The following is a 12,326-nucleotide window of genomic DNA, read 5'->3' as shown; positions in this document are numbered from 1 at the left end:
TTGAAACACATAAAACTTCTCTCGCACGCTTTTAATCGCCAAAAAACCCCGCAAAAAAACAATTTTTTTACAATGCGAATATTTTTCTTCTTCATTTTATTACAAGTAAACAGCGTAAAAGCCGATTTTAGTATTAACAATAGCAATAACTGAAGAAATTTAAATAATTATATTGGCAAGCTGTGTTCACACAAACATAGGATGGTAAGCCTATGATACGTCCCACAACAACCATTCAGGTAACACGTTCGATTCTCGTAATGATTTCGTTATAATAACATAATTAAGTTTTTTTTAATCATGCCACGAACCACGCGATTTTTAACTATCAGCTCAGACTGATGTAACTTAATAGGCCATTTCCGAGTTACCCTTTGCCTCTGTTTCATGACGACTCTACGTGCGAAACCATTCATATGAAAATGAGTTTCGTCAACAGGTCCATTTTCATGCAAATCAAACTCATTTTCATTTGAATGGTTTCGCACTTACACTCGTTTTGAAACAGAGGCAAAGGGTAACTCGGAAATGGCCTATTGTGATTTCCCTTCTTAATACATTATTATTGTTTTTTTTTTCGTCAAGTTGTATGTTTTTGCAATATTGTGTGAATTTACGGTTATACAAATATACTTGTTGTTGTTATTCTCCACTGTTAGTTTTCAAAAAGTCGAAATCCGGTTGAAGTCCTACTTTTGAGAGCCGTTGCTTTCGAAAGGAAACTACTTTCGGGATTTAGTAACTAACAACCGAAAACGTTTTGAAATTCTCCCAACTATTGCAGCCTTTTCGCATTTTAGAACTGACCGAGATCTCAAATTTTGGCTTAGTGTCATGTTATGCACGTGAACATAAAATCAAAGGGCTCTATGAGGTTACGTGTGTTTTGCGTCGGGTGAACTGAATGAAATGATTGTGTTTATGTTGTATGCTTCAAAGAGTTTGAAGTATGAAGAATCTAATCAGCAGCAGTCGATTTTACTAATTCCTTTGGACAAGAATGCGTGACAGTTGAAAAGAACATGTTTGTTAACATACGACAAGAGTGGACAAAATAATATAATTCTCTTCAGATTTTTTTACCATATTTGGTTCTGGTTTATCAAAAAAGATTAAAATTATAAGAGTAATCTTTATTGAGGAAAACAGATAGTGAATTTTACTCCACTGTATCGTATTCTTAGTGACATGAGTAAGAAAGGCACCAATGGTGGTATTAAGAAACAACTCTAACCTGTAATGAATGTTGTCCTGTACTAAAAAAATAATTTCGGTAGGTTCAAAACCTGTTATCCTATTTTTTTAGGGCATCATGGGCTGAAGGTTGACTTCTCTTCGGCGTCAAGATACACGGCAGTGAGCTTCTTGCCGAAGCCACCGAAAAATAGGAATGGATCGGCAGCAGAACCTTAGGTTATCTAGGGAATATTTCATCGAATATTTCCCTTTGCTTTGCTACCAAATTCTTCAAAATTAACGGTGTGCAGACTGTCAAAAATGGAAACTTTTCATGCCGCACTTGCAGAGAGTATATGAATATTTACAGATAAATTAACATTTCATGTTATCAGCCAGGACAGTTGAAGGCGCTGGACACCTAAAGTTATCATGAAAATTACAAAAGCGTGACAGAAATTGTTGCTTTATATTATCAAAAAGTAAACACGGAAGTAAATAAGCACCTTTAAATTTTTTACACTTGCTCTACCTACATTTACTTGTGAGTATTCATTCGAAATTACACTCAAAATTATGTGACTACTGGTGATTATTTCAAGATTATCACCTTAAAAGTTTGGGAGAACGCCTGTTGGCTGTGTAAACTCGTTATCGACTTGTTTTAGTCTCAATAATCAAGTTAATATTTTTTACGTACCCCCTAAAGTTCGACCCAGAATGACAACAAACAAAAAAATACAACTGTCTTTTGGAGCAATCGCAGATCATTTATTAACTTTAGTCATTACAGAAATCATTCCCTTCACCGGTTTGCTTTATTTCTCGTTAAGCTGAATTTAACTGCGATCGACATCCTCCATGCTGTGTCCCTCCGGTAGGTTTCTTTGGTGGCCGCCACCAGCTCCAGTCTCTGTGGAAATTAAATATCAAAGCGGATTTTCTTTGTTAGTACTTGCCAGGTATTTGTTGGTCGGCTCCCTTACAGGTGGGGGAGGGGGAGGGGGGGGGACTAAAGGGGAGTGCTGGAATCTCAGTTGTCATTTGGAACGGAGAGATTTTGGGTCATGCATATAACAATACCGTGCAGTAAAAGTGTCATGGTTGGCAATAATATCGAAAGCTGTCTCTGAAAAATAAAATCTAAAACACATTACATGTTAGCATCGAAGACCTATAATGAGAAAAATTAATTTGTTTTTTACTTAAAGGAGGGCTTTTCATGGGAACATAAGTGGGAACGGGGTAATTTTCTCCGAATCTACCCATAATATATAGATTTAGGCAAGCCTAAAAGCGGAGCTCCCAGTTAACGCAGACATCAATAATTTGTAAATTGACGCGGTCTACTAGATTTCTTACTATTTTCAACGACTGACTCTGGTAGGCTGGTACACAAACTTAGAACAAACGCCTTTCGACAGATGTCAACAACTACCGGCACCTTACAAACGACTTATTCACGACGTAAACAGAACCGACAAACGAACCGCCAACAGAACGACCTAATTTGACTAACAATAGACGGTACAGAACGACTTAGATAGACTAACAATAGACGGATCGAAACTGACCAATTGCTGATGACAAACTTTACACGAGTCTTACATCCAATCAACTGACCAATCAACATCAACGGACCAGACTTATAACATCATCGACTGACAACAACTTTTCACTTGACTCTGAAGATGACAAACGTCAGTCACCAACAACAGTTCTTTTCAGAACTACTCTCACCGGTGGACGATCACACAATACTACTTCATTGTATTTAAGTTGGTTCTTCCTCACGTACGCATCGACTGAATTTAAAACGTTTGTTCATCGAGTCTTCAGCTACGGTGCTTTTGCACAAATTTTACCTCTCATTGATGATATAGAGAAAAGGACGGCGGATTTAAGTCAGTTTTGTAAAACCGTTTGTCATATATAAGAGAATTGGTTTATTTGCAGTTGTAATTTGCGAAGTGTTGCTCACTTAATACGGCATTATCTTCTTTTTGAGCTTCTTTTGTACATTTTTGGCTTCGTTGAATAATTCTAACTAGGGTGAACTATCTGTCTGATCGTTGCTGAATTCCTAAAAAAATTATGCAGATAACTGAATGAAAATATTTCGTATCTGGAAAACAAACGTTGCGAGAGTTTTTGTAATTCGTGCCCTTTTTTAACGGCGTAAATCTTGTTTATTGATCCGTCGGCTGAATATAAATGTAGGTTAGGACGAATTGTTTTGTTTTATCTTCGCTTGAGTTAATACTAGATGTAGATAGTGAGTGAGTTTCCTTCGTGTTTGTTTTACAATATCTGTCAAAACAAAAAAAGTCAAAACTCGCTACGAAGCCGTACGAGATTTCAACAAGTTTTCAGATTTCAAAAAACTCAATAATAAAATACAATGATAAAAAAAAAACACAAATAAAATCGAGCAGTTGCATTATAAATGTCTTGGTATGAAGGGTCGCCAAGTATTTCTACTTGATTTTGTTTTGACTGTTTTTTGGTATTCTTCTACATTTTCTTATTTGCAATCACGAAAAAGGAGCTTATTAGACGATTTTTTAAATTCGTTTTACAAAAAGATCAGTATAAAAGATCAGTAGGTAGCATTTGTTCGTCAGCAAAACTCTCGCCAACTAAAACACAGAAAGTGTTTAAAACGAAACATTTATGAGAAAATGTCTGTAAATAGCCGTAAATTTATACAACAAATTAAGCGAATCCACGGCATGTACAACAAATTAAGCGAATCCACGCCTTAAAATTGAAAGCAGTAAATTTTTTGGAACTTTTTAGAAAACCGAAACGAGGTTAAGCGTATTTAGTAAAGCTTTTTTACCTCATTCAGGTTCTGCAAAGTGCTTATTCAAAAATATCCCATAAAAACCTGCAGTTCGTCTTGTTGCAGTATACTTCAAATCTCCGAACTGAGAAGAAAATGTATCCGCAAAGATCAATCTCTTTCCCTTCATCCATGTAACCGTAAACAATTTCTTTTGTCCTTCATTTTTCTCCCGATAACTTTCCACGGTGTAGAAAGCTTTAGTGGAGATAGCGTTGTAGCACGTGTAGTAATATGCATATGTAACTAGATGCAACGCCACATTCTATCACATCGGCACGCACTATATCACTTGCACTGAACTTATGTATAACAAGTTCGTTTCTTGAATAATAAATCCTTTTTTTCGGCTTTATTGGTTTATGAATTTTGCTCGGCTCGATATAATTATGAATACTGACGAAAAAACAAATAACGACAATGGAATTTCTGTTTTAAGAAACATCTCGATACCTTCCATTGTCGTGAACGGTGATCAAAACGCCAAGTAACGATAAGGGCCTAAATGAGTGATGTTTCCACTTACCTTAAATGCACTGGTATTTGACCCTTAGATATGTATGTGTTAACAAACATGGATCATAACCAAACCATGAGTTAGTGGCTTCCAACTCACAGCTGGCGTGGTTGCCGCATCTTCTCTCCACTACCGCATAGGAATGTTCATAATGGCAATCGGTGGTGAACATTGCCGAGCTTGGGCACGTAGAACGGTCCTTCCAGTCCCTGCCATAGGCCGCTTCCAGCAAGTGAATTTTTTTTCCATCCTGTCAGCTTATGGTACGCTTACCACCCTCACAAATTACATAGGAATAAATGCACTGGTATCTGACCCTCAGATATTTGTACGTTCCCAAGCATGGATCACCAAACACCGAGTTGTCTGCATACAACTCGCAGCTGGGCTTATTGCCGCATGTACCCTCCACAATCCCATGAGAATTTCCAGCATGGCAATTGGTGGTGTCAATATAAGGGTTTGGGCACGTACTAAGGTCATGCCTGCCATAGGACGCTTGCAGCACCTCAATGATACTTCCATCCTGGCAGCTGATGGTGTCGTTGAGGTACTCACAAATGACAATGGACTTTGCTACAGTACACTTGAATTTGACCTCCAGGTATTTGTATGTCCCAGGACATGGATCATGCCCAAACACTGAGTTGCTTGCATACAGCTCGCAGCTGGGCTTGTTTTCGCAATCTCTCTGCGCAACAGGAAGGGAAAAAAAGGAATGACAATCGGTGTTTTCTACACTCGGAGCTGTAGATGGGCACTGATAGAGGTTATGCCTGCCATAGGACGCTTCTATGACCTTGATGTTTCCTCCGTTCGGGCAGCTAATAGTTGCTTTCTGATTTTCGCAAATGGTCTTGGACTTTAGGTCCCCTGTAGCAAAGACAATCATTACAAATATTAAGTCACTTATTTGTATGTCCGCTTCAAGGTGGCGGAATTAATGTTTTTGACGTATCTTGTCTTTTAGTTTTGCTTTGATATAACAATAACAGCTTTTGCGATTGCTTGTGTTCTCTGGCTAACTTAATGAACTTGCATAAATGAATAAATGGAGAGATCGGAGCTTGTAGTGACGGAGTTTGTCAGGCTCCTGTAGGAAGAAAATGTAGTCCACACTCGGAAACATAAGAGATTAAAGCGACGTTTGTGCAAATTTTGTTGTGTCTAAACGTTCTGTAGTATCAGAAGTGACGCGCTCAAAAACAACAAACAAAGAAAAAGAATGTCTGACCGCACTTGTCTGACTAAGGTCAAAGAAAAGGTTTTATACACCACACCTTCAGAAGCCATGGCAAGTTTGGATTCCTCCATGAAAGCAACCAGCACAAGGGACGCAAAGAACACAGTCCACTTCTGAGCAGCCATAACAAAAAACTGATAACAACAACAAGAGTAAATCATTAACTTTTGGTAACTCATCAACTGTTTGAGACTGCAGCCGCTAAGCATTGATACCAGGGTGGTTGAGTAGCACGATGAATCGAGCGTGTCCGTAAAGTGGGTTCTACTGAAACGCGCAGATTGCAGTTATTCCAATCTTGTTGGTTTCGAGATCATTTCCTTCCTTTTGAGTCATTATCTATATGTGCACATTGTTTTAACTCCGAACCAAAAAAGAGGAAGTTCTTTGGGTTGAAAGCAAGGTTTCCAAATTCGTGCGGTGCGAGAAAAAAGATGATCTGCACGAAATTTTTGTACACGTAATTTTTTTAACAATTTTTGTTTTCAAATATAAAATCTAGCAGCCTCAAAAAGCTCGTGAATTATAGATGAATGTTTTTTTTATTGATGACTATTAATTCCCACTCGAAAATCGATCTCTGAACATGCAAGTCAAAAACAAGTCAACGATTTCCATTTTCAAAAAAAAAATTGACCGTGATATAAAAAATTATCTTTTTTGCTGTTTCTTCGACATAATTAAATGGGAATTGAAACATTTATCAAGGTTAAACATATAAAAATCTGTAGATGTGTTTTATAGTGGCACGAATTTGTTAGCTATAGTACCCATTACGAAAATCTCAGGTGGCGACATTTTTACCTCTGCGAAAACAATATAAAGAAATGTCATGGTGGTATTTCATTTAAGAATGTCTGAGCAGATTACCTGCGTGCTGAATAGATATTAGATTAAAATGATTCGACTGCAATTGCAAACGATAATGAAATGATAGGATATCAAGAACACGACCTTAGAATAAAGAAACGTATAAAATTCTGCAGCTTCTGCAATTGCTTCAACAGGGCATTAGATTCCCTAATAATTGTTTTGGATTTTTCATCACATTTTAAAATGAAACGCTTAATTTTTTTGATATTTAGTTAAAAAGAAACTTATAAAAAACAAAGTGGATTTTAGCTTTTCAGCAATACATATTTACCTGAAAGATATTTGTTCCGTCTGAACTTCTCAACAGTTCAAGATAATGATAGAGCTAATATTGCCGGCCCACTTTTTCAAAAGTGCATTTATTCTTCAACCTGATTGGTTAAAGTGCTTGCTAAATACTAATTAATTACAAATATCAAAGCTTTTCGGCTTAGTGCAGAAAAATAAATACATATCGACTTTTAAGTTCTTAACAGCATCCTCTATAAAAAGCTGTTGAACAAGGAAAGAAAATCGTGAGATAAGAAAAAAAGGCAAAAAAAACGTAAGATTTTGAAAACTCCGAAACTGCTTTCTACTGCAAGTTTCTACAGCTGTTTCGTGATATTAAAAAAGGTAAATAACTTCAAGATAGGTAGAGACAATCGTGTGAAAAATGACAATCAGCAACAACTGCATTAGCTAAAAATTCGTCTTTTGTTTCCACAGCTGTCTTACAGTTTAGGACAGAGTCACGTAATTAGATTCCGTCTACACTTATTTCGTTGACGCGAATCGGCCTTCCGTTTAAACGTATTTTTGTAAACGCTCTCCAGAGTAAACGTTAACGCTTGGACAGTAAAAACGGAATTTCTTAATGTCATTCCACTGAAATAGAACCTGCACTGAGATTTTTGCCTATTGATTGTTTATGTTATAGTAACTTGATTGTTTATGTTATAGTAACTTTAATTTTAAAATAAAAATAGGGGGTGCCCATGCTCGTTTACGAGCAACAACACCTTGTTTACACCCAATAAATCCTTATAATATCACCATAATTATAGTCACGATTGCTTGCATGCTAAATTTACGTTTCCCACGATTGCTTCTAATTCTACATTGAGATTTTTTCCATATTTATTCTATAGAAAGAAGGTCACTACTGAATTCAAAATAGCAGAAAATAATGATAGGTCCTGACACTCGTTTTCGAGCCGTCCAGCCATAAAGAAAAGCCGCCATTTTTAATGCGCGCGCTAATCACGCGTAAAATTATGCGCAGCGAAGCTTCTTTTTGGAGATCCATGAGCAGGACCTCGAAGGTTCTAAGTTACACCCAGGGGGGGGGGGGGGAAGAAACTTCCTTTGTTACACGACTCAAAAAGTGATCATAGCGGTGCCGGGCAACCGAGACTGCGCAGTAGCTATCGAATGGTTGCTAAGGGTGTAGTGAATAGCTTGACAAAGTTTATTGTTTAATTCGCATGATTTGGTCTTGATCGTGCACAAAACACAACAGCTATTTGCATTTTGATTGCTCCTTTGAAGTCTTCCGGATATCAAAACAACCGTGAACAGTGATAACGGTGACCAATCTGGCAAAAGTAAGGCTTGTGAATTATACTAATTAAAAATAACTCAAATGGTTCTGAAATTATTTCCCATTTTTTGGTTGTTAAATTTCAACCGCGCGACAAATTTTTCGGTTGTCATTCCACGCCGCCAAAACATTCTCATTGACGTGAGACATTAGGCGTAAAACATCAAACGCAAACACCGCGACTATTCGCATTTCACACGCACGCAGTCATTGATATTTAAATCTTTCCGAGAAAACAAAACCTTGGTTTGACGTCTTTCTTAGCAACGGCTTGATTGACATAGACTCGCACCGTTTCCAGGCACTGCTATGTATTCAAAGAAAAGTGCCGACTTTCTTCCCCCCCCCCCCCCCCACTGGTTACACCAGATTTTAAAAATGCTTGCTGATACAATTTTGTCGACGAAACATTAATTTCTGACGAAAAGAAGGAGAATAATCCAAGACCAACTTTTATTAAAATACGTCCATTTATGTGCGGTCTGGACGGAAGTTCAAAACGAGACAAGTGGAAACGATTAAAAAAAGAGAAATATTAAGTCCGTTTTCATTTAAGAGCGAATACATGTGGACGGGGAAGTATTGTCTTTTGTACGGACGCATACAATGTCATGTCAAAGAATCACTCACAACATTCCTTTGTCGCAAAGCCAACGCTTACAAACAAATTCATTTTTAAGCCGACCATGGCTAAAAAAATAAAAGGAAAAGACGCAGCAGAATTTAGGCACAACAATAGAGAGAATTAATCCGATTGTTATTTCGCATCTATATTCCTCTGTTGCTTACCTTGACGTAACCTTGATTCTTTCGCATTAAAGGTTAAGCAGCATTTCGAAGCCCTTTCTGTTGCAACTTTCGAAAGGTCCATATTGTTTTAGGGTCGTTTCTTTCGGGAACATAAAAATTGTACTGTGTATAGGCAGATTTATCTTACTTTAATCCCCAAACACAAGTGTAAAAACTTGCACATGGCCGGCAAAGAGAAAATGCGCACATAAACATAGCTACAGTATCGTTTATTGAACTAAAGGTTAAGTTGTTGTGATAAATTACATGTTAAATTAGGACATTTATACCTGATGTTCATTTTTTTTTTCCAAAGGTAATTGAATTGCGTTTGAAGTTTCAACTTATGGAGCGTCGCGCTTTTGAACAATTTTCTAACGGCCGTTATCTGATTATTATTTTATATAAGCCCCAGCATAATTTTCATGAACTGTTATAAAACTATTTGGCTTCTAAGGGGTACCTTTCTCATGAAAAACTATTCTTTATCAGAGTTTAGAATATAGCTGCTGTTTACGTACGATGAAATTCTAGCAGGCATTTTTTTTATAGAACATAGCTAAAAACTATGGAAGGCGTTACCTCGGATGTGCATATTGTTTGTTGTTGAATTTCGCGAAACGACTTCGTCTCTATTCTCTAGTTTTGTCGTTTAAATGATCTTTGATGCAGCAAGATTTCATCAGAAACGTTCTATTTGTCTAGATGGCAGCCAGTTTGTACCAAGAAAGGAGACAGATCAAAAAGGAATCATTGAAATTCATTGCTCTTTTTTGGAGTTGTGTAAATTATCATTTTGCCGTGAACCGCGCGAAATTGATTGGGAATTATTTAGCAACACAAGCCAAACTCTAAAAACGCTTTGAGGTAAGAAAATATTTTTTAGCCACAAACTGAAGGCAGAGTGCTTTACTTTTGTTCCTTTAAATCGAATTAACGGGAATTATAAAAAAAAAACTTGCCGCGAAACGAATGAAAATTTTGGATAAAATTGAAATAAGCTGTTAAAACTTGAATACGGAAATATTTTAACTAGGCTGGCGGCTTTGTCAACCTTCCAGAATCTTTTGGTTGTCGAAGGAAGGACTATGAATTAGAAATATAAATGAAATGATCCTACAAATGAAGGTTAAATTTTGGGTGAGGTTCTACAATTAAAACTTTTCAAATTATGTCCACACTAACAACAAAACTCAATTGCTTTAATTTTTTCTCTTGCCGAAAGACAAAGAAACACGGCTTGATTTCAGTGATAAAAGAAACAACATAATATCAAGCGAATAAAACTGATATGTCAGTATTTGGAGGGAACAAACACTAACAATAGATATTTACCTGATAACAATTATATACACAGTAATTAATTACCTGCTAAAAATTTGTCCTGCCTGAACTTCTCAACAGCTCAAGATAGTGATCAAGCTAATATTGCCAAATATTCCTAAAGTGCATGTATTCTTCAACCTGATTGGCTAAAGAGCATACTAAATAATAATCGATTATTCAAATAATGGGAAGTGCACGTGCAATAAAAATACATACATATCGACTGTTGAGTTGCTAAGTGAATGTCATTCTTTATTAAAAGGTGTTGAACAAGGAAAGAGAAACGTGACATAAGAAAACAAGGCAAAAATGGTAAGAGATTCGGAAACGGCAGCTTTTTACAGATTTTTTTCTACAGCTGTTTCGCGATATTGAAAAAATTAAACACAATTAAAGATTTTAAGACAGATCTAAAAATATAAAAGGATTCTCTAAATTTTCGATCGCCTTCTGCGGTCTTCTTCAGAGAATGATGGATTTTGCAAGGTTCGCAGAATTCTAATAAGTTGCATTGACGTTATTGTTCGTTGCCCCCCTGGGGAGCAACTAGCGATGCGTAAACCCTTGGGAAGGGCGCTCTTTCGTTTATAGTGTTTTTGTCGAGGAGAGAATGTAAAGACTCCAGAAACAGTCTTTTGTTCTTGCTGCTTACACCTGTTTCAAGAATTTCGGCGTAACTTGGATGTATGTCGTGGCCGATTTCTGCATGATGTTTAATCGCGGAGTTGATATTTCCGTTTGTTCCGGGCTTGTGTTCGGCCCCTCGCGATTTCCAGCTCCTTTTGCTTTCCCCAACGTATGCAAATGAGCATGTCCTGCAAGTCACTTTGTATACAATTCCTTTTAACCGCTCTTTATTCGGTCGGTCCTTGGGCTTTTTGAAGATATTTTCTAACGTTCGTACTGGTTTAAACGCTGTCTTGATGTTTTCGCGGCTCAAAATCCGCCGAACGCGCTCCGACACTCCTTTCACATACGGGATGGACGTGTATGCCTTCGGATTCTCCTGGGTTCTTGGTTGCGTGTTTGTTTTGTTTGATTCGCCAGCTGACTTGATGAAGCTCTCGGGATAACCGTTAGCTTTTAAGTCATTAATAACGCGTTGTTGATGGAATGCACTGAGCTCGGTCCATTAGAGTCTTAACGACAGTTCTCTTGCTTTGCGCTGGGCTGTGTGAATGAAAGTCTAAATACTTGCTCGTATGTGTGGTCTTGCGGAATACACCCACCTCGATCCTACCATCCTCATTAACGGTGTTGTTGGTGTCCAGGAAGGCTATGCTCTTCTTGCCCATAGTTGTTGTAGGCATCTCCACTGTAAACTGAATATTGGCGTTTATCGAGTTTAAGTGCCTGTGAAAAGCTTCAACACCGTCCCTCTTAATGCACGCATTCGAATCATCGACATAGCGGCGCCACAACTTTGGTTGAACGGGCGAAGTTTCTAACGCTTTCTCTTCAACTTCTTGCATTACAAGCTCTGCGATCACCGCACTGACTGGCGATCCCATGGTAGGATCGAGGTGGGTGTATACCGCAAGACCACACATACGAGCAAGTATTTAGACTTCCATTCACACAGCCCAGCGCAAAGCAAGAGAGCTGTCGTTAAGACTCTAATGGACCGAGCTAAGTGCATTCCATCAACAACCGCGCAAAGACAAAACGAGAAACAACGCGTTATTAATGACTTAAAAGCTAACGGTTATCCCGAGAGCTTCATCAAGTCAGCTGGCGAATCAAACAAAACAAACACGCAACCAAGAACCCAGGAGAATCCGAAGGCATACACGTCCATCCCGTATGTGAAAGGAGTGTCGGAGCGCGTTCGGCGGATTTTGAGCCGCGAAAACATCAAGACAGCGTTTAAACCAGTACGAACGTTAGGAAATATCTTCAAAAAGCCCAAGGACCGGCAAGATTTCCGCACAGCCCCCTACATTAATTATGCATACAATATTCTGACTGATTCGTT

At 37.9% G+C, this 12,326-nt stretch overlaps 2 protein-coding genes across 3 annotated transcripts; both read right to left on the bottom strand.

Moving 5' to 3' along the window:
* Window positions 1-1,938: 1,938 nt before the first annotated feature.
* LOC144644805 (L-rhamnose-binding lectin CSL3-like) lies at window positions 1,939-10,428 on the bottom strand. 2 transcript variants are annotated; one of them, XM_078504355.1, is made up of 4 exons: window positions 10,394-10,428; window positions 5,819-5,915; window positions 4,548-5,411; window positions 1,939-2,089 (listed from the first exon to the last, which is right to left on the bottom strand). In XM_078504355.1, exons 2-3 carry the CDS (start codon window positions 5,904-5,906, stop codon window positions 4,792-4,794), a joined length of 708 nt encoding a protein of 235 aa, XP_078360481.1. In that variant the 5' UTR covers window positions 5,907-5,915; window positions 10,394-10,428; the 3' UTR covers window positions 1,939-2,089; window positions 4,548-4,791. The 2 variants fall into 2 exon arrangements, with proteins under 2 accessions (XP_078360481.1, XP_078360480.1); XM_078504354.1 differs by lacking the exon at window positions 10,394-10,428 and having other exon boundaries at window positions 5,819-5,963.
* A 1,014-nt stretch (window positions 10,429-11,442) lies between these two features.
* LOC144642399 (uncharacterized) lies at window positions 11,443-11,862 on the bottom strand. The gene has a single exon (XM_078501358.1). It carries the CDS (start codon window positions 11,860-11,862, stop codon window positions 11,443-11,445), a length of 420 nt encoding a protein of 139 aa, XP_078357484.1.
* Window positions 11,863-12,326: the final 464 nt, after the last annotated feature.

Source organism: Oculina patagonica, chromosome 2, assembly GCF_052425735.1.
Source record: "Oculina patagonica isolate OP01 chromosome 2, crgOcupat, whole genome shotgun sequence".
Taxonomy (NCBI): Eukaryota; Metazoa; Cnidaria; class Anthozoa; order Scleractinia; family Oculinidae; genus Oculina; species Oculina patagonica.
This window is presented reverse-complemented; position numbering and strand designations above follow the sequence as displayed.